The sequence below is a fragment of the Somniosus microcephalus genome, chromosome 27, assembly GCF_052327205.1.
Source record: "Somniosus microcephalus isolate GS21.2 chromosome 27, FLI_Smic_1.0, whole genome shotgun sequence".
NCBI lineage: Eukaryota > Metazoa > Chordata > Chondrichthyes > Squaliformes > Somniosidae > Somniosus > Somniosus microcephalus.
In genome coordinates, this window is record NC_141013.1 from 2,823,274 (window position 1) to 2,848,607 (window position 25,334).

The 25,334-nt window shown below is 44.7% G+C and overlaps 1 protein-coding gene across 1 annotated transcript in view; it reads right to left on the minus strand.

The window, feature by feature from the left end:
- Positions 1-25,334, minus strand: part of megf11 (multiple EGF-like-domains 11) — a 469,877-nt gene that overhangs the window by 343,142 nt on the left and 101,401 nt on the right. Inside the window, exons 2-5 of the mRNA XM_085968349.1 lie at positions 17,771-17,869; positions 12,406-12,528; positions 4,883-4,984; positions 3,623-3,723 (exon numbers count right to left, since the gene is read on the minus strand). Of these exons, the coding sequence (XP_085824475.1) occupies positions 3,623-3,723; positions 4,883-4,984; positions 12,406-12,518 (316 nt within the window). The 5' untranslated portion in view covers positions 12,519-12,528; positions 17,771-17,869. The remainder of the gene's footprint in view (positions 1-3,622; positions 3,724-4,882; positions 4,985-12,405; positions 12,529-17,770; positions 17,870-25,334) is intronic.

Below are 25,334 nucleotides of genomic sequence, written 5' to 3' on the forward strand. Positions count from 1 at the left end.
AGTTTCAATGTGGCATGGTGCATGTGACTACTTTCAGTGATGCTGGCATTCAGAGGCCCTCAACCATCCAAAGTGCGCATGAGTTAAGACTCTCATCATTCCGCCACAGGGTTGTCGACAGGAGTCCAGAGGAGCCTCTGACGTATGGACCTTCCACTTTCAGCAGCCCTTCCATATTCCTCCTGCTCCTCCTCCGCCTGCTCTTCCTCCTCCTCCTCCTCATACTCCTCCTCCTCCGCCTGCTTGTGCAGGGTTCGAGGGAAGGTAATGAATTGACGCGTTCGCCTATAAAGGTCATCTGTCACTTGCCGGATGCAACAGTGGACTGCAGCCTGAGTGGCAGTCGCATTGTCCCCAATGGCTGACTGAAAGGATCCGTTGGCATAAAAATGGAGGCCATCAGTCAGTTTAGCCATCACGGACAGAGAGGTTCTGCAGCGTTCACGCGGCTGCAGATCCTGACCAAGCAGGTGGCACAGATCAGTAACAATGTCCCTCCAGATTTGGAGCCTTTCCAAACACTGCTCCTCCGACATGTCAAGGCTCGTCACCTGCTGCCTAAAGACCCTCGCAGCATCCCGTCGGATTGGCCGACCTCCATTGCCCCTCCTCCTTCTGGCCAATCCCGGCCCTCTCTCCCGCCGTCTCTCTGCCCCTTCACAGTGTTGGGCGATGAGGCCGTGGCCCTCCAAACAAGCTCCCATTCCGATGCCAGTTGGTCAAAAGGCTTTTAGGTGTAGTGGTGCAAGTGCTTCGGACAGGGTTGAAGGTCCCAAGTACTGTAAAGCTAAATTCCCAGAACTCCGCTCCACATTAGCTCGCCAACTCTCTCTAGCAGCGAGCGCAATGAGCAGGCCAAGTGGCAGAAGATTCTGCACTAGAGCTGTCCCCTTTAAATAGCGCCCCCTACTCTGAGAAGGGCCTGTTAGCCCTCCCTCGAACTGTCACTAATAGCGCTGGGCGCTAAGGTTCTGGGCGCCACCCAATATGCGCTCAGGCGCTCCTAAAAGGCGTTGCACACTGAAATGACGTCATGAGCCGCTTGCACTCGCGGGCGCGCGCAAACACTTTGTGCGGGCGCTAAATGTATAGTCAATATCTGAGATGGCGCTATCTTCATAGCGTCCGCCCCAACATAGGGCTTCGCCCCAATTCTAGGTCTCTTTAGGCGCTCAGCGCCGGCGCTACCAACCCAATTTCTAGGCCTACTTCTCTACCATCCTAAAATTATCTGCTTTTCTCTCACTCTAATTCTTTCTGCCTCCCTCTTTCTCCCTATGACTGTCACACACAGACTTTTTCTCTTCATCTCTGTATCTCTCGGCTTGTCTCTGATTCTTCTTCTCATTATGGTAGATTGATGGATAGAAGTTCTGTGCTGGGAGCGCAGATTCATAAAATCAACCTTTCTGGTTCATTCTCCTTCCTTCAGTTACAAAGAAGAACTTGCATTGATTTAGTACTTTATCACATCCTCAGGATGTGCCAAAGTCCTTCACATCCAATTAACTACTTTTTTAAATTGTAGTCACTGTTGTCATGTAGGCAAATGTGGCAGCTAATTTGCATACATTGGGGCTGATTTTAACTTTTGAGCAGATGACCAGCAGAGAGTGCACCGGCAGCCCGCCCGTTCTGGCAGCGAACAGGCCGGGGCTATTTTCAGGCTCGCTCTGGCATTCAAATAGATCCGGCAAGCAGCAGGTACCAAACGGGTGGCCCGATGATGCCCGCCGGATTCAGGCTGCCGCAAAATCGGGCAGTCCAGAGGCCGCCAGCAAGGTACATCCCAGGGTTTGGCTGCATTTGCAGGGGGGGGTGGGGTGGTGGTTAGGGGGGCAGCTCGGGCCCAGATTATTACAGTGGGGCCCGGAGGAGTACTCCTCCCACCAGTTTCTAACCTAAAATGGCAATCGGGATTGTATGTATGTCATAGGGCCCCTATTTGCATATTAAACGGGTCCTACTGCCTGAAACAGGCAAGCGCTTCGGCTGCCCAGCTGTAAAATTGTCATCTGGCTGATCGTCAGCATTAATGGGCTGGTAATCTACTGACCCCGTTAACACCAATTTCAGTTAAAATTGAACCCATTAAGTTCTTACAAACAGAAAATGATGGTGGTGGTGGTTGGGGGATGAATGTTGAGCAAGACACCAAGAGAAAACGCCATTCTCTTCTTCAAATACTGTCATGGGGTCTATGTCCCCTTCAACAGCCAGGCAAGGCCTCAGTTTAAAGTCTCATCCATAAGACGACACTTCCAATAATGCAGCATGCCTCAGTACTGAACTAGTGTCAGCCTAGATTATATGGGGCTTGAACCCACAACTTCCTGAATCAAAGTTGAGTGTGACTACCAACAGAGCCAAGCTGTCACTGTAGGGTAAATCTTGTGAGGCCTCGCGCCACCAGCGGAGCCTCGCACGCAGCCAATACATTTCAGAAAATCATGGGTATGTTGCCTGTGATTTTTTGATATATGGTGGCTGCAGGCCAGGGCCCAACATTGGGATGTAACCATGCAAGATCTTACTCTTGTAAGTTTCTCTTCCCCATCTCACATCTTTTATGTGTCTCCCTCTCTCTCTGTATGCCTGAACACATTTGAACTCTTTTTCTCTATCTGTCTCTATGTCTCAAAGTATCTGATTTATGTTTCTTTTGACCAACCTTACACTACTTCCCATAACATTTTAATTCTTAAAAATAAATCAACAGTCCTCACTATTTGCAAGGTGCCACAGGAGAGATTACTAATAAAACTCAAAAATCATGGGAATCAAAGGTAGAATGCAGGACTGGGCAAAAAGTTGATTTAAAAAAAGGGATCTCAGTAATTGTGAGAGCTAGTGTTAGACTGAGGAGAGTGTTGCGTGAAGTACTGCCTACAGTTGGTGCTTAGATACCTTTAGTTCTTAGCTACATAAAAGGCCTGAATGCAAAAATCAATTGTAAGCTTAAGCCTAAAATAAGGGAGAACGGCAGGAATGGGAGATGCGGTAAACAATTTGCAGAGTGATTTAGATCAATTGCAATTGGGCAAACAAATGGCAAATGAAATTGCATATTGACAAATGTAAAGTATTGCATACTGGGTGAAAAAGAATGACATAGGTATACAATGAGGTGAATAGAATTACCACTGGGAGACTAAAAAGGACCTGGAAATAACTTTCGGCTCGCCACGTACAATGTCGAGACAATGTGGAGAAGCAATTAAGAAGCAAATAAAATGATGGTATACATAGCCAGTGGTATAGGTGCACAGAGGTTATGCTAAGCATTTACCACAGTAAGCATTGTTTAGACTGCACTTCGGCTACTGTGTGTAAGTGTGGTTACCACACTTCAAGAGAAATTACATTGCATTGGAGAGGGAGGGACTGTCCAATTAGATAACATAAAAAAAGGACTGAAACAAACCAACAGTAGACTGAAACAATAATTTCAAAAAAATATTGATAGATGGACTGCAGACTGTTGAAATATAGGACTGGTACAGTGTAGAAGAAAGCAGGTTTATACCGATGATTCGTTGCAAAGTGAGAACTCTCAGTAGAGAAAGAAATAAAAAATTGTAGGGAAAGTGATACAGTCCAGCAATTGAAAGTCAACACTTACGGATACAGAAATCTTCACTTTCGTAGTACCCAGGGCAGCACTGTGATCTTCTCCTGTACATTGTTCTTAGGCCTCGACGATAAGCTGTTTTGTAGCTGATTCTGTAATGAAATATTTATTGGTGAAATTTCTGGTGTCTAAAGTTTTGTGTAACTCACAATTATAATAGTTTTATGTAACAAGCTTTTAGAAAGTCCACGAACCAATATATACATGTTAAAAGTTCTAACAGCTAATGGAAAACACATTGGGAAGTCTGCATAATTATTTACAAATTCTGGTAAAAGTTTGTGGTGAAATCTGCAGAAATGGTAAAATCAACAGAACAGTTTTCTCACATCTAAGTGCACTTTTATTTAAACAGTAGACCTGATATATCCTTTAAAATCCATTAAAAAGGCATATGGAAGCATTGAAATAATTAAGTTAATTTGTTATACAAGCAAAGTAATCTGGAACTATCAAATCTACACATTGAAATTACTGCGGCAATTAGTCAGCTGCTGACACAAAGGATAGGCTGCAGGTTAGCCACACATCTGTCTTTGTATGTGCTCTTTAAATTTCCAACAATTCAAGACGACTTCTCTGCTTACAGTACAAGGCAGTAAGCAATGAAGGAAACTGACCTGAACTGGGTTAGGGTCCAGAAATTACATGTCCCTGACAGTGAAAGCACTTTCACTGGCAGCAATCTCTAATCTATGAGGTCATGTAACTGGCATTATAATATTCTGATTTTTTTCAACAGAGGGTTACTAGGAAACAAATTAATAACTAGATAACACTTCAATAATATTGTTTGTTCAGGGATGACTACAAAGCAGTAATATACTTATAAACTATATACATTTTTTGATTAGTATAATGGATATCTTGCAGTAATTACACAGCTGCAATTTGGCCCAGAACTTGAGATTATTTGTAGAGAAAAACAAATATCTGGGAACTATTAGTAAGGAGTAATTTTATCAAGAGGTATAGATGACATCACAGCAATGCTCTCCTGATTTATAACCATTATCTGAGCCAGTCGATGAGATTATTACCTGGGGCCGTCCTTATGTATCCACTACTTTTTTTAAAGAGTATATGCTGTGGTGAGTTATTATAGATCCTCTCAATTTTTTTTACCTCAGCATCAGGTGTCACAGTGGCTGTGAACAGCCAAGTAACTCCATATAATTGATATACAATTAAATCCTCACTGAGTGATTAATCATTGTTCTATATGATATATTTGCTCTATTTCAAACCAACCTGTGTCTGGTACATTTAAACCAATTAAGAATATCAGTGCATCTCGTGTAGTAGACTTGGTCGAAGGGGTGGGCATAGGATTCCTGAACAGTGACAGCGTAACTGAGAAAACAAAACACAGTAAACAAATTTAATGCATGAGTGTTCTGATAATCAGAATGGAAAAGGGGAAGAAAATACAAAAATATCACTGACCACAAGGCCAGATATTGATCTTCTAAAATATTAATAACACAGTTTTTGTTTACTACATCACTTTCTGTCAAAGAACGTGGGTTTACATAACATGCTGATTACCATTGGTAAATAAAGTCTTGAAATCCATGACAATATTGGTTTCCAGTTTGGTTCAAAGATTATGGGCCTTCATCCATGTCAGGAATTTTCTACCATTATATAAAAAAACAAATTGAACATGTTGATTTTTATCGCAGTTCAAGGTAGAGCAAAATGTTTCAATTGGTGAACCTGCTGATTTGAAATATTCTGAGAGGACATATAAACTAAATGGTACAATCCTGAAGGGGGTGCACGAACAGAGAGACCTGGGGGTATGTGTGCACAAATCGTTGAAGGTGGCAGGGCAGATTGAGAAAGCAGTTAAAAAGGCTTACGGGATCCTGGGCTGCATAAATAGAGGCATAGGGCTGGATTTCGCCAGTGTGGGCGGGCTGGGGCGTTTCAGGTGGTTTCCCTGTCAGGACCCCGACTCCGCTGTGATGTGGGAAAAAAGAGTGATTTTCCCCTAATTGGGCACTTGAGTTCCAGCGTGTGGGAACCCCTGGCCCAATTAGTCTTTCCATCCAGAAAGTTGCCTCCGATGATGTCATCAGTGCTGCTGCTTTTAAGGCCTTCAAGCAGCCTTGCTTCTTCTGGAGACTGCAATCTTTATGCTGATTGTACTGAGGAATTTATTGTACGAATATGTCCACCAGCAAGCAAAAATGTGCTCCACGATTTGATGAGCCCTCCCTCCAAGCTCTGATGGAGGGAGCAAGAACCAATAAGGAGGTGCTCTTCCCTTCCTCAGGGAGAAAGAAAAAAGCTACCACAACAAACTAAAGCTGTGTGGCTGCAAGTGGCCCAGGAGGTCAATGCCATCTCTATGTTCCGCAGAACCTGGCTGCAGTGCAGGAAGAGGTTTCATGACCTTCTACGCACTGGAAAAGTGAGTATGACTTTCTCATCACCCTCAATCTCATCCCCATCGCCTCTCCTCACCAGCACTCTGCTTTGCCAACCTCTTCCTCCACATCCCACTTGACACTGACATCCCTGCACCCTTACCCATTCCCTCTCTCTCTATGGTCACATTCACTTAACTATTCGACCATGTAGCCCTCACACTCTCTATCACTGTGATGCAATGACAACAACTTACAACACACAGGGAGGGCCCTTGGTATCCTTCTAAGCATCTATGTAATGGATTCTCTTCACTCACTCCTTCATTCTCACTCAAACTCCACTTCTGTCCCTCATTGCAGGAAAAGCGAGCTCACAATAAGAGGAAAAGAGCGAGGACAGGAGGAGGGCCACCCTCAGGAGCCCAGCTCACCATTTCGGAGGAGGCAGCCCTGGAAATCGCCGGGATCGAGGAGGATTCCCAAGTGGGGAACGGACAGGCGGGCGCATCACAGCAAGCTGGTGACAGAATAGTTTGGCATCTCTTTCATTGACATTGCATTAGTCACTGATAATGAATCTGATGCTCCAACACATTGACTTATGATCATCTGTACTATTCAATGTGCATGTAACCTTGACCTCACAGCTCTAACTCCTTCCTTTACTCCCCCACAGGACCATCGAGAGCCCCCGTCCCCACTGTCCATGAGGAAGAGCCTGAGCTTCCAGACTCCTCAGAGGAAGCTGCAACCTCTGAGGGCGCTCCATCACCAGAATTAAGTGCACACATCACCAGCGCAGACACCCACACCTCGGTGGGACCTTCAGGGCATAGAGTAGAGTTGTCACCTGGTGTATTACAGCTCACAAGTGAGCATCAGCAGATGGTGGAGACAGGGACAGCAGTGGAGAGTCCTCGTCGAAGGACACAGGACTCTGCCAGCTTGGCTCAGCTGCATGTCGACCCTATGCGTCCGGGTCCATCCATAAGGAGAGCGGTGCTGGAACTCCAGGAACAGGTGCAGGAGTCTCGGTCAGGTTTTGTCTCCAGGGTCGCTGCGAGTGTTGAGTGAATGGAGGAGTCCAGCGCGAACATGAGCAGTGCCTTTGTGGAGGCATTGGCGCATGAACGCATCACCACGGAAAGGATGGCAACCTCCGTGGAAAGGATGGCTACAGTAGAGGAGAGGATGACTACGGCCATGGAGGAGCTAAGTTGCCAGAGTGTAGAAAACATGGTCATTGTTCAGAATAGACTGGCATCTCTTGAGGAGCGATAGTCAGCTATTGAGCATAGAAACCAGACCTTCATCGAAGTCCTCTGGAGTCGGACTTCCAGTGCAGAAACGGGTCCTCATGGCCCCCCTGCAGTGCAGCAAGTGCTGTCCAGCCACTTGCTAGCTCTGAAGTGGGGCTGACCCATGAGAGGGATGTTGGTGGCAGACAACAAGGAAGTGGGGGCTCCTCTCCAAACGCTCACATGACCATGCCACTGCAGAGCCCTCAGTCAGAGCCCCACCAGAGTCCACATCCAACTGAGATCGGCGTCTCAACCCCTGCACAGCCGCAGGAGCAGCAGACTGTTGCCGAGCCCTCACAGGCTCGCAAACCCAGAGGACGCCCGCCAAAGGTGTCGAAGCAGGAGCAGCAAGAGAGTGAGCAAGGGGCCTCCACATCTGCTGAAGCCACAGGGGAAGTACCACGTAGGAGCACGCGTAAGAGGAAGATAATGCACAAGTAGTCACAAGGGTAGTCACTTGTGTGTAATGTTGTGTTTAATTTTGAAAAGCCATCAGGTGCTTATTGTCATAAAAAGTTCTGATGGCAAACTATTGCAGTTGTGGCGTGTATCATTTCGCTAATGGGACTTCCACATTGAGGGCTTAGGGTGACTTGCAATTGTCAGTATGGTGGTCAGAGTGATAGGAATCCGCAGGTTCTTGGCCATTGTCGATGGTCTAGTAAAAAGCTGCGAGGCAAAAGTGCTTGATTGTCCAGGCTAAGCAAATCTGCCCAAGATGAATGCGTCCCTTGCATCCCGGCCAGCAATGTGCGTGCATGTTGCTGCCGCTGCCGCTAGTTGATGCGCCTCTGCAAGCTGTTCGTTGTCGCTCTCCTCCTCCTCCTCATCTGAGGAGGCTATGTAATGAGACACTTGTTCCTCAGGCATCTGCAAGCCACAATGCTGTGCCATGTTGTGAAGTGTACAGCAGACCACAACCATTCTGGAGACCCTCGCTGCTGAGTACTGCAGGGCTCCACCTGATCTATCAAGGCATCTGAAGCGCATCTTCAGCAAGCCGATGGTTTGTTCGATTATGAATCTGGTGGAAATGTGGCTGGAGTTGTAGCGCTCCTCAGCTTCGTTGGATTGTCTCCTCAACTGCGTCATTAGCCACGTCTTCAGGGGGTAGCCCTTGTCTCCAAGTAGCCATCCGAAAAGTTGGTCTGGCGGACTGAAGAGCGGAAGCACACTAGACTGGCACAGGATGAAGGAGTCATGGCAACTGCCAGGGTATTTGGTGCAAACATGCAAAATTTCCTTCTTGTGGTTACACACCAGCTGTACGTTGAGGGAGTGGAAGCCCTTGCGGTTGACAAAAATAGCTGGATTGTGATGGGGTGCCTTAAGGGCCACATGTGTGCAGTCAACGACGCCCTGCACCCTTGGAAAGCCTGCCAGATTGTCAAACCCAACTGCACGCGCAGTTACACTGGCTTGATCCTTGGAGAAATTGATGTAATTGTGAGCGATGGCAAAGAGGGCATCAGTTACCTGCGTGATGCAAGTGTGTGTGGCCACCTGGGAGACGCCGCTGATGTCTGCTGCTGATCCCTGGAATGAGCCTGAAGCAAAAAAGTTGAGTGCGGTGGTGACATTGACGGCCACTGGTAAGGGGTGTCCACCTGCTCCTCTGGGCTCCAGCTCTTGCTGCAGCATTGCGCAGATGTCACCCACTACCTCTCGCGAAATTCGGAGCCTCCTTTGGCACTGCTGCTCAGTCATGTTGAGGTAGCTGATCCTCTGTCTATAGACCCTGTTTTGGGGGTTTCCATGCGCTGGCGCCTTCTGGCCTGTGCAGCTTCAGGTGGGTGAGCAGCAGCTTGGAGATCCTGCTGTTGCTCCTGCAGTTGGTGCTGCTGTTGTTCAGGGTTCTGCTGCTGCCGCGGCTGGTCTTCGTCCGAATCTGATGTCCAGGAGGAAAGGAAATAAATAGTTCCCATTCTTCTGGTATATACCTCAGTTGAGGAAGCGCTCATTCAAGGTGGGGAGAGGGGTTTCCCAGGAGGTCACACTGAGATGGGTGTCAGGCTCCAAACTTCCAGAACAATGAGTAAGCCTGCTATAAGTTCCCCCAGACCTGAGACAACTAAGTTCTGCCACCTGCAAATGATGATTGCTGAAAACTCCTTTTTAATGGTGGAGCTGCAGCTGTTAGTAAGCAACCCACTTGTGATGCCGCCAGGATTCACTGGCGTGTTCCAGAGGAGACGTGCAGCACGTGGGAAAAGTGTTAAAATCAGAAAGGCCTCTCAAAATGGGATAATAGAGGCAATTAAGTGGTTGCTAAGAACCTTAAGGACCTATCCCGCCTCTTGGAGGCGGGATGGAAACAGAGTCAGAAAACACGCATGTGGGAAAATTGCTCGGAGGCGGGATGGAGGCGGGATCGGGCCTGCATGCCATTTTGGCGATTTTAACAACTCACATGCCTCCAAGCCTGCCTCCTCGGGCCTGGCAAAATCGAGCCCATAGAGTACAAAAGTGTGGAAATTATGATGAACCTGTATAAAACACTGGTTCAGCCCCAACTGAAGTATTGTGTCCAATTCTGGGCACCACACTTTAGGAAGGAATGTGAAGGCCTTAGAGAGGGTGCAGAAAAGATTTATGAGAATGATTCCAGAAAATCGGGACTTCAGTTACGTTGATAGACTGGAGAAGCTGGGGTTGTTCTCCTTGGAGCAGAGAAGATTGAGAGGAGATTTAATAGAGGTGTTCAAAAACATGAGGGGTCTGGACAGAGTAGATAGAGAGAAACTGTTCCCATTGACAGAAGGGTCGAGAACCAGAGGACACAGATTTAAGGTGATTGGTAAAAGAACCAAAGGTGACGTAAGAAAAACTTTTTTATGCAGCGAGTGGTTAGGATCTGGAATGCGCTGCCTGAGAGGATGGTGGAGGCAGATTCAATCGTGGCTTTCAAAAGGGAGTTGGATAAGTATCTGAAGGAAAGAAATTTGATGGACTACGGGGAAAGGGTGAGGGAGAGCTCTTGCAGAGAGCCGGCACGGGCACGACTGGCTGAAAGGCCTTCTTCCGTGCTGTAACCATTCTATGATTCTAAAGTAAAATTAAAAATACTCTGTTTCATCAATGCAAGTTCTCTGGGTAACATTTCTGTATTTGTATTGTGCCTTTTGTTTCTACCATTTATTTATGCTCCAATTTTGAGTTATTTCTCTCCCTTGTTAAATGCTATGTGCATCCATGATTCCCTGGTCAAGACGGAGGAAAGAAAACCCCCTTTTGGAACTCTGCCAATGCTGATCTATAGCCCAGACATTACAATGTAATTGAAAGAGAGTTGCTCTCAGGTTACTCACTCTTTCTAATTTCGCTTACCTGCCCATAGTTAAATGCCTGGCTCCACTCAGCAATTCCTACAAGCAGGATCTCTAGTGTGGGACAATCACCGGCACAAACCTTGTCCTACCATTCCATGGTATTATGCTCTTTGATGCACCAATGAACTTAGCATCCCAGAATGTCACAACTTATGTTTGTGGCTCTACATGACTGGGATAAATTTACAAATGTGCCCCCACCGGGAGTGCATGTCAGGAAATTGCAAGCGCACTCCTCATAATTTTTCACTCATTAATTTTAATTTTACCAGCCAGTTCACTTCATGTAGATGTTCTCATTATACTGTGGATTTCCCCTGCTGAGAATGATGACTGGAGACCAAGGAGTCAAATTTCCTGCCAGGAATGCCCACTCCAGGGCTATTGATAGGAAATAGGAACAAGTGATGCCAGGCTTCCACCCCAATTTGTGTTACTGAGGGACTTGCAGAGCTTCTCCAAATTGGCACAGGAAATGAGGGAGGTGAGGGTTTTCGTCAGCCCTATTACCTCATTTTCCTCTTCCTACAAACACAGGGTACCAACATGCAGGGATGTCCAAAACAGCTAATGGTGGGCTTTGAAGCTATAAACCCCTTGGATCAAAGCATCTGAGGAGAAGCCTCTTGGCTTCTGTTTCCGACTCAATTTCCCAATGCAAGACCCTGCCAGCCAATGGTGCAACCAGTCCTTGCTGCTGAATCGGCCCACCAAATTTGGTTGTGCCGAGGCCTGAGCAGGTAGTCTACTCCAGGCGCATTCTGAACAACAGAGGGCTGTTACGATCTGGAACACACTACCTGAAAGAGTGGTGGAATCAGATTCCACAGGAAATTTCAAAATGCAATTGGACGTGTATTTGAAAAGAACTGATTTGCATGGTTATGGGGAAAAAGCTGGGATGTGGGACTAAATTAGACAACTCTTTCCAAGAGCCAGCACAGGCACGATGGGCCGAAAGGCCCCGTTCTCTGCTCTATGATTCTATGATCCTGCCTGTCAAGTGCCCAGGCAAGGGGAGGCCAGCAAAATCAGACCCCTAATCTGAGGTCTCTGCCAATTCATCGAGGATCAATATCATTCAAACGTCTATTCTCTATTCTACTTTTACCGAGCCATGGCTGAGATCAGGAATCATGGACGCAAGCCTGTATTTACCACTCTGTGACACAGCATTCTTCAACTGCAATGTGAGCACTGTCTACTTCTAGAAGTCATTTGATTCCTAAGGATGAAATTCCCATTTTATTATATTGAAATATACTATTATATTAAGTACAAGTTGTTGTTTGAATCGGATATTTCTTTGAGGAAATTAGACAGATTGTCATAACTGTTTAATAATCAACATTTAATCCCAAAGGGCAATAAAGGCCATTTGCTGCAGGCTCCCATTGCAATGTGATTTATTAACATCTACGTGACAGAATCATCATGTGATATACAGCAAATCAATACCAGTATTTAATCTGGCTTTTCTCTTGATTGGAATGTTGTGCTCATACTAATTCTCTCAATCAATAGTTTGTGTTTGTGCTTTTGGTTTGCAAATGCTTTTTAACAAAAAAAGTAGGAAGGCTTAGTTGCTTGATTAACCTCAAGAATCACTCCAATAATTAATTGCTTGCTGCTTAAACAAGCTTATTTTAAAACTACCTAGAAACATGGTGCGAGTTAGGACAAATTCTTTGATTTTATGAACAATAAAAAATTAAAACACAACACAAAATGTATGAATGATAGGACGCCTAAACGATTGGGTTTACCTTTCCCAGTGGCTGCACACATTAGGATCATCAGGATTCAGACACCGCACCACTCTCGCTAGGTAGCAGATTATAACCACACGTTGGCACCAACTGACTGCAGCACAAACCATTCTTTCAAATCTAAAGAAAACAAGGAATTAATTAAAAATCCTGTGTAATTTATCCCTTCAAGACCAGTATGTACACAAGTCTGTGCTTCACCAAAAGAATTTCCCTCTATGTGGGAAATCCACCTGGCTTCCATTCAGAACTTCCCTGTGGTGGAATGGTGCAAGATCAGGAACTCAGCTTGTGAAGAAGCAAGGGTTCAAACATACATCCTACCTTACCATAGCACAGCACATTGGAGCTTAGAAGCAGTGTTCTATGTTGTCCAACATTCACCCTACAGTAGTGAAAATGCAGTGTTTTCAACTGTCACTATGCCTCAGTTAACACATTTGCTGGCCATTATGGAACTGAGCTATACAGAGCAGAAAGGTCTCACTGACTTCAGGTAGAAAGTGCGCATGTGTGGATATCAGGGAGGACAAATCTGAGCTTGGTTGTGATTTCCTCATGGTTGGAATAGATTGCCAACTTTCAGGCTAACATATGAAGAATTGCCAGTTGGATGAGATATTGGAAACCACCCAGACCCCAGCCTGAGTCAGCATCTTCAGAAAATGAGGGGAGACAATTGGAAGAACATGAGAATTTTCTTTCAAAAAGATGGAAATACAGGATTTTTTTGCTGCGCAGAAATACTCTCAGACTTACTTTTCCTGAACCCATTACTTGTTATGTTTTATATCTTCATATATGCTTCCCATATATTGCAGCAAATACATAGCAGGGTCACAGCACAGTCAGCAGTCACTGGAACATCACATTTTCAATACTGCAACTTAATCTGTTTGCTGCACATCATCCCAGCACAATCACTTCACTAAGATGATTACATATAAGGCTCCTGTGGAGCACTGAAATTGCAAAAGTGTTAGAAATCAATACATAGAAGAAAAAAAACACCAGCACAAGTTGATATAGATGTAAGTACACATCATTCAAAGCACTTATCGCTACACTGAAGTTACCCTATAACCACAACTGCTGTCATAAAAGTAGGAAAGATATATAATAATCAATGAGGAAAATAACCCAAATGATGTCAAGAAGACTTAACCCATGCGCTTCCCCCATTTCACAGACATTATTCTATTCATATGATGGGATGATGGTTTTTAGACATGCTGCAAAGCTGACCTATGGAAATGTTGCCTTAGAGTGCAAACTCAGCCAAAGTTCGCACAACCATCTCATGCAGCACCACATCTTGTGCACTAGCCGTCAAACAGAGGGTCAGCTGCTGGGATGCCCCGTCACTTACTTGCAGGCTTGTAGCTTCATATTGGGTTTCCTTTCACTTCATTTTTTGCCCATCACTTCTTTCCCCTTTCATCCTTGCCAAAAGTTATCAGGTTGAAATGCCTTCTGAACCTTTCTAAAGGTTGTAAGGATTTTTGTCATCCTATTAGGCACTTTCTTTTTAGTGTTAAAATCCCTTTAAATTAAAACTGCAATATAATTTTCCAGGTTACCTTCCTACACTTAGAAGTGTGAATAAGTATACAAATGAGCTGACCCAAGAATATTGAACACTATATATTGGATTTGCTCCAGTTTTTAATCATTCCGGACTGAATTATGTCAGTACACAAAAATCATTCCCTATGTGTTTGCGTGGTGCAATATAGTACAATTAACTTTTACTTAGTGGTGTCAACGTTACTAAGTGAACACACATAGCACAGATTTTCTGATCTTGTGAGATCCCACTAGTCATGTTGTGGGGTGGACTTTTGTTTGCACCCACTTATCTTCATGAATATTGATCCGGGTGGATCTTCCTGAATCAGGCTCATTTGATTTTTTTTGCCAGACTCACCCGCCTTGGAGGAGGGAGAGAAATGACTGCAGCGCCTGGGGAAAATATTTTAAATTGCACTCTGCCAAGTGCAATCCATGGCAGAAGACATCCCTTTGATTGTTAAACACCCCCTGCCTTAGCAACACTAAGTGCCACGAATTCAATGGCGTTCCTGATACAAGAATTGTCATGCCGTTAATGATAGGAAATGTCTAGGCTGATGTATTCCAGTCATTAACGTATTATTTAAATACACCCTCACAAATATCCATGCATTTGATAGCAAGGACAGCAGAATATCTGGCCAGTCACTATACATCAATATGTTTCTTTCACACTTCTTAAATAGATAAATAGTCACTTAACAGGTATACCAAAAATTCTGTAATCCAATAGAGTCTATAAACCTTGCATGTAATGGTTCTACAAAAATGTAGAAAATATCAATTTATCTAAATGGCTCAGAGTTCAAGAAAAGGAAATCCCAGGTTGAAAGAAATTGTGTTCTTCCAATTTAAAGAGGTGGTCCTGAAATGCTGCAAGTGTTTACTGATCTCCCATCATAACTGCAGTGGAAGACTGGCATAGTGGTTAGCACTGTTGCCTCACAGCGCCAGAGACCCGGGTTCGAATCCGGCCTCGGGTGACTGTGTGGAGTTTGCACATTCTCCCTGTGTTTGCGTGGGTTTTCTCCGGGTGCTCCGGTTTCCTCCCACAGTCCAAAGATGTGCGGGCTAGGTTGATTGGCTATGATAAATTGACCCTTAGTGTTAGGGGGATTAAATACGTGGGGTTACGGGGATAGGGTGGGATATGTGTCGGTGTAGGCTCGATGGGCCGAAATGGCTTCTATCTGCACTGTGGGGTTTCTGTGATTCTGTGAAACAGCATAAATGTCCAATTTCAGTTGTTTCTTTTGGGAGGGGGTTCTATTGATCTCATCAGAAGTCCAGTAGAATCCCTGCAGAATTTTAGAGCCCCGTTGTTTCACAAGCAGCAGCGCACCACTTGCCAATTATAAAGAATTCAATACACCCCAGTGATGCACATTATACAGTTGTTTAATAACTTCTAATCTACAGCAGTAAATATCATAAATTTACCACTAAACAATTAATGGCCTTTTTTAGATCTTTGAACTGATATTGAAGAGCTGATCTAGAAAAATAGATTACAACAGTAAGATTAAATATTGCAAGGTGATCACAAATTAATTTTCAAATTTCAAATTAAATCTGATTGAACTACACCTTGGACTACTAATTAAATTGTAAGAATTTCAATCAATTTTAAAACTTTACTCCAGTATATAATATTTTATTATTAGTGTCAGCCTGTCGTATGCCTTAACACTCATTATTAACCGAGAAACAGTGAAGCAGAATCAACTGCAAGCAACACCCGACATTTGTGGTACACCTGACTGTCTGGTATTTTGTTCCCCATATATATTAAATGAAAATGAAAGGATCTGGTGCATTTAGGAATGTTTCCAATATCAGAAAAATCCTTATAGCGTTAAAATAATTTGTAAAATCAACATCTAAAAATGTGCTTATTGTACAAGAGAGTGCAATCAATTGGTAACAAATAACATACTCACCCTACCACATTTTAAAAAATGTCAATCATCTACTTTCCTTCTACATTAATTTGTCGTAATTAACAGTGCTTGTATAATATTTCAGACATATGATACAATAACCAAAAAGAAGACCTGCTTTCAATGTGTTAAGAATCTGTCCTGAAGCAGGAGCACCAAAGCTGCTTCACTGAATGAAGTCGTTCTCCCTCATTGTAACATTTCTCCCCCATCAGTAGCAAGACACCTTAAGAACTCCTGACACCAGATTACTGAATTAAAACTGTTCAAACTCATTTCAGAGACAAAGCTGTCATCTCATCAGTCTAGCCTGAAATTCAAGTCCAAATATTAGAAATGAAAAGACAGTTTTGACCTTCTTGTCATTCTATGAACCTATCTTAAATCTATTGATGGATTTGTGTTAGCATTACAAACACTATCTCAGGACATCAATGTAGTCATGCTGTCAAATTGCTCACTTAAATGTCAAAGATCCTCAGTGAACAGGTTAAAAAACTCATAACATTAGCAACACACCATTTGCAAAAGTAAACAAATGAAAATAAACCACTACTTCTCAGACAACATGTGTGGTATTGCTAAAATAATTTATTGAGACTTACAATACCTTTAATGGCATGTGAGCTGTATTGATCTCTTTTACATTACAAACATAATTCTTTATTATTAGTCATAAACTCATTAAGATTGTCAGTTGTAGCTTGTGTTGCTTGCATTCACTAGCTTTAAATCACTTTGTTTTACACTGTATTCTGTCATGGGGGAATACGTTGCCCTTTGATACACTGACTAACATCAAGTTAACCTATGACTCTGCAGATGGGCTGATATCTACACCAGCTGGCAAACACATTGATTTTATTTTCAATCATGCATTAACTATATATCTGTCAGCGACTTCCATCAACCAACATACCTGGTGAATCGTTACTTTGGTGACACACTATTGGTGACAGCAGTTCTCACTCTACTTCAAGAGGACTGATTATTGATTGGTTAACAAACAAAACTTCATTGTAAACCTGAACATTTGTGAACATTGAAACTATTGCTGTGCTACAGCATAGAGATGTTAGTAATGGGTGTCAGGTAGAGAGTTATTGCTTGTAGCAGGGCCCTGTGTAAGGGTAGGATTTTTCCCACAAGTAGTGAGAGAAGGTAAAAAGAGCTTTTCTTTAGTAAAGGATGCATCAGTCCACACTGCTCTTGTATAGTCTGGTTATAGAGCAGCATTGTTAGAGGCCTGGGTAAAAATCATCTGTCTACCATCTATCTGCTATGGGGAAACTTAACAACAACAAATAACTTTTAATAGCAGAAGATTCTTGTCACCCTGATACTGACTATTTTGAAAATGAAGTTGCATTACTGATTAACTAGTGCTGAATTTGAACATCTAAGTATTTACTCAGGGAGGTGAGAAGGTCGGTGAGCAAGAAATACAAGAAGCTGAGCCGAAAGAGAGACAATCAGGAGACGGGATCAGGCAACAGAACAAGGTGACTAGAACAAAAATATATTCATTGGAGTGATCTGAAGACAATATTCTCATTTTGGCATACAGATGGTGGTTGCGAACCACTGGGATCTTCACTCTGCTTTACAAAATTATCAAACAAAAATCCAGGCTTATTAAACCAAATTACTTTTTCCTGTTCCTTGTATGCCTTCTAGAGTAATATCATGAAATACGACCATTCGGATATCAATAGATTATCAATCGTCACTGTTTTATGCAAGCAAAGCAGTAAGATTCATCCTGACATTTTACATTTATTTTTATCCATCTTCATCTGTATCTGCATTTCAGAATTATTGCTGCGCTTAAATCTTGGACAATGGCTTACCTTAGACACTTGGATTTGTTTCAAAGCTCCTGTTGTTTTGCTAGACAGTCAGTGCATTTCAATAGATTCATACGTTTGGCAGGCTTTCAAAGCGGACTCCTTTAGGAAGATCCCCGAGGCACAGCAAGAGGTCAAAATTCAAAGGGCAAAAGATTAGTGAAGGTCTCAGAGAAAGGAACTTAATGCAATAACAGTAGCAACAGAGCAGAAAATATGCATAAGTTAATCGTAGCAACCTAATCAATATGTCATTGCCTGTAACTAGAAATTTATTATTTCATATTAAAGTGAAATAAAGGCATGAGTCTTGGAATCCAATGGCCATGGAATCTGTTGTATAATTTCACATTTGCTGCAGAATTGGAGGGGAAATAGAGGAAAAGGGTTGTGCTCACTTAAACAAAAAAAAGTACAAACTGGAAACATTCAGTGCCAAAAAATGTTATTGGGAGCACAGATGAGCTGTTGACAATACAGATGCACAGCAGCAAGTCGAATACTAATGACTTTCCCACAGTTCGGACAGATTACATTATTGTAGATGTTTTTTTCATGTTAGTGTGACAAAGCGTGTGGTGGGATGTCCAAATTTGGGAAGGCACACGAAAAGCTTCCTCTGCTGTACCTGCAGAGACATAAAAAGGGAAGCTGTTAAGTGCCCTTCCCTTAAACAATTTAGCAGACATCAGTGCTCAACAGCAGCTGACACTAGTGCAGCTGTATGTTTACTGTAAGATTACTGCTTGTGTGACTGAATAGTATGTAGTATGAAGGCTGGAACAGTGTGATACCAACCCTAAGCCTCCTGCTTACCCATCTGTGGCCTTCCTCGATTTTAAAGGGCACACTCCTCAATGACTGTGGTTGTACTTCCTCTGGTGACAGACATCTGTCTCTCATTGTGTGCTATCTACTTCTGCCAAAACAGAGGCAGATGTTGATGAGCTGTCAAGGCTTACATACAATGCGAGATCCACTCTGTATAAAATGAGCTCCTTAGGGATTGCAAAGGGTGAAAGGTGAAAGTAGCAAGTGATGGTACTGGATGGTGTTGCCAGTGAGTTATCCTGGCCTGCTGTGCACAGGGACTTGTTGTTAATCTGGCTGCAGGAGTATGCAAAGTTTAGTGACGGCCTCTGTGGGGAAGTATAGTCTCCACATATATGCTTAATCTGACATGTTCATGTATCTATTTGATATATTGTGGTACGTGCAGTGGTTATGTTGCTGGAATAGTAATCCAGAGATCTGGACTAGTAATCCAGAGAACGTGAGTTCAAATCCTACAATAACAGTTTGAGAATTTTAACTCAGTTTAAAAAAAAATCTGGAAATGAAAAGCTGGCACCAGTAAAAGTGACCAGGAAGCTTTCGGATTGTCATAAAAACCCAACTGGTTCACTAATGTCCTTTAAGGAAGGAAATCTGACGTCCATACCTGGTCTGGCTTATATGTGACTCCAGTCCTACACCAACATGCCTGACTCTTAACTGCCCTCTGAAGTGGTCTAGCAAGACACTTATTTGTTAGGGAAGGGCAATAAATGCTGGCCTTGTCAGTGATGTCTATTTCCCAAGAATTAATAACAAAAAAATATGCAACTGGGTCTGTAAGCAGAAGGATACCCATAGTTCCTCAAAGCAGCACCCAATGTTCATTCCTTGGGGAAATAGGCATAGATAACAGATGCAGTACAGCTTTAAGAGACTACAGTAAGAATCCAATAAGTTTCACTGACTTTTTTTCTGCAACAGCACTATAGCACAGAAGCAGTGAATGACAAACAGCTACACAGAAATCTAAAAATAGCAGCAGGCTTTTAACAGCAACTGAATAAGAGGCTTCCCTTTTAACACCCATTTCATATAGGTGCTGAGAATCAGACGTGCTACTCAGGTGTCCTGAATGCATTATTGAAATCCCCAAGCTAACAAAAAAAAAATCAGCATTCGAATGATCCTAGCAGGTTCTATGCGCCAACAGACACTGCCCAGTTGCATCATTATGTGCACTGTTCATTGGGCACATTGGGCCTTAGGGTCCCATAAATTAGGAATCTGGTGCTCAATGTGCAGCAGCACTATGAGCATCAAAGATCATGTTATTGGCACTAGTATTCATTTAACAAGAATGTACAAAAGTGTACACAGAAACAGGCTTAGGATTTTCAATTTCTGTTCACTTAAACAGGATATAAACATTTCCTTAGTTTTTCCCTTCAAGGCACCAAGTCCATTTGTACTCCGGAGGTACGAGACACTGCTCTGGGTAGTTAGAATGTTTTATTTTTCTAAAAGTGCAAAGAAATAGGTCACTGCACAGCAAGATTTTATGTGTGGGTATGGTGGTCTGTACCCTGCAAGAAATAGAGACATCATCACTCAAGTCAATAACATACGTATTTCATAAGGGCTTCCATTCTGTCAATAATAATGCCTAAGAAGCTTCTTTTAGTTACTGAAAAGTATCCAGGTCAACAGATGATTACTTCATCCTTAGCTAATCTTGTTTATTTTAATAGCATAACCAAATGCAAGTTTGTCTTTTGAGAGATCATGGCAGAGGCTTGCAATCATGGTTCATGACCCTTTGCACCACCACTCCATACGCCAGCAAAATATAAATACGGGTAGATGCACAAATCTATCCACTCCATATTGAACAAACATTTGGGCTGCAAATCTTGCCCCCCACTCTCTTCCCGGCTCCGAGTAAATATCAGGGCCTTAGGGGTCATTTTAACCACAAAAACCGGGTAGGATGGGGTCAGGTGGGATGTTAACATTTTACAAATCTCAAACCCGACAGCAATTCGCCTCCAACCCGCTCACTTCCGGTTTTAACGGAGGCAGGACAGGGGGCAGGCCAACCAACCCACTCCCAGGAGGCAGGTTGTCTATTTAAATATTATAATGAGGCTGTGTGCCTCATATTTAACCTGTCTTCCAGGTTTAACCCTGGCCGGCCAGGTTTCCCAGGCCTCGGAAAACCCGGCAGCTAAAGGGAGGTGGGGACTGTTTTGTGGAAAAGGTAAGTGCTGTTACAGCACTGCTTGTTGGCCAGGAGGAGCAGGACGGAGTGCGTCCTCCCAGCCCATCAAGCTTACTTTCTTCCCTGCCCGCCATCGAACCCTACCCCCACCATCGGTCCACCCGAGATCAGACTCTCTACCCCGTGATTAGAGCGCCCACCCCCCCCACCGATATGGGACATGCCACGGGGGTTGGCGGCCACTCCCCCTCTCCTCAGTATCGGAACCCCACAGGGATCGCGACCACTCCCCGCTCCCCCCCCCCCCGCAAAAGATCCGGATCCCCATTCTCCCACTAACCTAGCAGCAGGCTCCCTACCTGCGCCTGGCCTACGGCCTCCTCTGGGGCGTTCCCCACCTGACAGGCTGGCTTCCAGGCAGGGACTCTGCTTGAAAAAAAAATGCATGCTGCTGAGTCAAAACGACAAAGCCCACCCAAGTCAAGATCAGTGGGTTAGGGCTCGATTTTAATTCCCGAGGCAGGTTGGAGTCGGGTTGCGTGGTGGGCGGGTTCAGGAGCTGCTTCTGGCGGGAACAGCTGCAGAGTTGCGATTTTTATTAAACGAGCTTGTTAATTTCAAGGAGGCGCGCTGGCCGGTCCAATGAGTAGGATGGGTCGGCTGGCCGCCTCTGATGACATCATCAAGCAGCTGCTTTTAAAGCTGCCATCCAGCCTGAGCCTTTCTATTGTGGTTTCCTGCATTTAAACGCTATGACTTCGTCCAGAGGCCAGGCAGCTCCTCGTTTTAATGATGAGTTCCTTCAAGTTCTTGTGGATGCTGTCAGAGGGCGCAGGGAGACCAAGGCAAACTGGCTGCGCATTGCTCAAGAGGTGAGCGCAAGATCCATTTATGCACGGTCATGGATCCAGTGCCGAAAAAGGTTTAATGATCTTGAGAACATCAAAAGTGAGTATCCTATCTCACTTGCCTTCACTCTGCTTCCCTTCTCTTCTCATCACCAGCACTCTACGTTGTAAGCCTCCTCCTTCAAATGCCACCTTACTCTTACTTCCCTTGCACCCTTTCCTATCCATCTCTGTCTCTGCACTGAATCACTTCAGCATCCTGCCTATGCTCCCCTTAGACTCGCTCTCACTGTCATGCAGTGACAACAACTAACAATGCACAGGGAGCTGCCTTCCTCTTGGCACCTTACCCCATCTTCGTCTCCCTCAAAGCTTCTATGGTAGGGATTAATCACACTCACTCCATCACTGTGGCTGAAACACTGCTTGTGTCCCTCCTTACAGGAAAAGATAGCCCACAATAACAGCAAGAGAGCAATGACTGGAGGAGGAACACCTACCCTAGCAACACTGACCAGTGCTGAGGAGGTAGCAAACGGGATTGTTGGAGGTGGCAAGGACCTGGAAGTGGGCGATGGAGAGACTGGCACACTGGAGGAAGCTGGTGACATAATAGAGTTTCATCCCTCTCAGAAAGCAATGGAATGTGATGTTCATAGAGAATCGCTTTGTATCATCTGCTCAAAAGGATGTGTCTGCTACATCAATATCAGATGTCTAATTCAAGCCTTTACTCTCCCACAGGACCATCAAGCGACCCCCTCCCCACGATCCAGGACGAAGACCTGGACATCTCCTCAGAGGAACCTGAAGCCTCCGAGGGACCAGCGTCACCAGGAATCAGCGCACCCAGCATCGGCGCAGCAACGCACACCTTGGTGGGGCCTCCGTGGAAAGGCTGGCTACGGCCATGGAGGAAATAAGTCGGCAGAGTCAGGAAAACATGGTGACTGTTCAGATTTGAATGATATCTCTGGAGGAGCGATGGGCAGCTATTGAGCAGAGAAACCAGAGCGTCATGGACATCCTTTTGAGGAGGACTGCCAGTGCAGATACGGGTCCTCACGGTCCCCCTGAAGCGCAGCAAGGTGCTCTCCTGCAACTTGCCAGCACTGAGGTGCGGCTGACCCATGAGAGGGATGTTGTTGGCAGGACAGAAGGAAGTGTGGGCTCCTCTCAAAGCGCTCACACGACCATGCCACTGCGGAGCTCTCGGTTAGAGACCCACTTTGCAGCGACAACTGAGATGGCCATTTCAGCCCCTGCACAGCCGCAGGAAGAGCCGTTGAAGAGCCCTCCCAGGCTCCCAAGCCCAGAGGACGGCCGCCAAAGGCGTCTAACCAGGCGCAGCATCCTAGTCAGCAAGGTGCCTTTACATCTGCTGAAGCCACAGGGGAAGCACCACGTAGAAGCACGCGTAAGAGAAAGATTAAGCAGCTATAGTCACAGGGGGAGTCACTTGGATGATGTTTCTTTTTTTTCTGACTCTTGCTGGTATATTATCCTTTTGTCATGTGTTAAAGATAAATTATGTCAAACAGTTGATTGTGTGGCCTATGTGTTATGGGAAATGGCAAAAGCGCATTGAGGACTCAGGGCGACTTGCTTTTGTAATGCTGATGGTAAAAGTGATAGGAAATAACAGGGTATAGCAGAGATGAAGTATGACGTTGGACAAGTGTCGTCTGCAATTACAGAGCCATATGGTGGCCACCTATGGTTGAAGAGTAAGCTTATGCTAGTGTGGCATGGCAGTGTACATACCCTGGTTGATGGGAAGCAGTGAACTGGAGGGATGCTGCATTGGTCACAACAGGGCATGCAAGACTCCCCTCATCCTCCTCCTCTTCCCAGGAAGATCTGTGCTGAGCCACGCAGCTGCTACTCCCCCGATTATGAGGACCAGGATGAGAGGGCATAAATTTTTCCCATCCCCGTGCTATAGATTTCAATTGAGGCAACAATCTTGCAAGCGCACAGTCGAAGTGGCCTGAAATTATCCCATTCATGACACACTGCAGATGGGTGTCAGCTTGAATAGTCAGAAGTTCAGTAGATATGCAAAATGTTATCCCATACCTACAACAGCAAAGTTGTTGCATTTGAATGTCAGCCATGTTTCAGGGGTGCTTTTAAAGCGCTCCACCAATGCATATAAATTATGTCCTCCAGCAACTTGTCTCCTTGAACCTGACCTGTTTCTGACAAGTTGGGAAACAGGAGCCAAAAGCAGGAAAATAGGAAACCACTATCAAAATAGGATTAGCAAGACAGTTAACAGGCTGTTAACTGCCTTAACTACCTGTCCCACCGGTTGGAGACGGGTCAGTTGGGGAGCGGCTGAACAGACACTCATGAAAATCGGGTGGGGGTGGGATGGGTGTCTGAAGCCATTTTTCCCGATTTTCCCAACAGACCCGCCTCCAAACCCGCCTCCTCAGGGCTATTAAAATCAAGCCCTTAGTCTCCGAAAGGTTGTCAAGGTAAGTTGGCTCACACTTGCCTGTTTTTACAATATTACCTTACAATTCAAGTCAACAGTATCTCACTGCAAAATATGTGTTACATCACAAAATAATCACGTACAGCACTCTGGTAAGTTTTCACGTACTTTTTAAATACATAGGCATGCTATGATTTTGCAAGGCACCCTGTATTGCTGTTGTCCATTAAATCTTGCAAACTACAAACAAAAAGTATTCTATCAACGGAAGGTACCTACATTCTGCAGGTTCACAGACTTGCATAAGGTGGCTGCTAGGCACGTGGGTGACAGATGTCTTCTCTCATCTTCATTCCAAGACATGTCCCTTTTTATCTACTCACAAGAGTAGGCTGCATAAGATCAGCTGGCATTCGGGTGGTGGTGGGGGTGGAAAATCCAGCAAATCTAAAACCTTTGACTACTTATGAGCACAGCGCATTTAATATTGTGGGGATGGAAACATTGGAGGGAGCAGGGGAGGGAAGATGGACAATCTTCCTCAAGTGCACAGCTAATGCCATCCTTGGCATTGGGAATAGGAGTCTGTGTGACCACATGCATGCCATCAATAATGCTCTGCACTTTGGGGAATCCAGACAGTAAAAATGCAGGGCTCTTTTGTGTTGTTGGCTGCTTTCCATAGAGAAATCAATTAAATCCCTGGCCTACCAAATAATGCACCTGGCGCCTTCATGATGCAGCTATGCAAGACTGGCTTAGATTTGACACATATATCTCCTGCTGTTGCTTGAAAAGAACCAATGGCAAGAAAAAATAAGGCAGGTGTCACCTTGGCAGCCACCGACAGAGTCAGCGGCTTCAAGGTCTCGCTGATAGAAACTGCAGAGTTCTGCTATAGTCTCCCTTGTGAATCATAGGTCCCGATTTTAACTGCCTCCCACCTGGCGGAAACCAGGCAGGTCGGGGGAGGGGGTAAAATAAGGCCAGTCATTTACTCCCTCCGATTCCACTTCCTTCTCGCCATGTCCTGATATTAACCTGCTTTTCTGAGCAGACAAGCAGGACACCCACGGGGTGGAAGCGTGGCCCTACTTTATATCTGCAGATCAGTTCCGATGATGTCATCAGGACCCAATCTGCAATTTTAGTTGAATGCATGAGCTTCGCCCCCCAGGCCAGACCTACCGGGAGCTGGATCGTGGGATGGCCTAGAAGGCAAGTTTTAAAGTTCTATTTTCGGTTTCCTTGTGGGCCGGGAGGTAGGGGTGCTACTCTGGG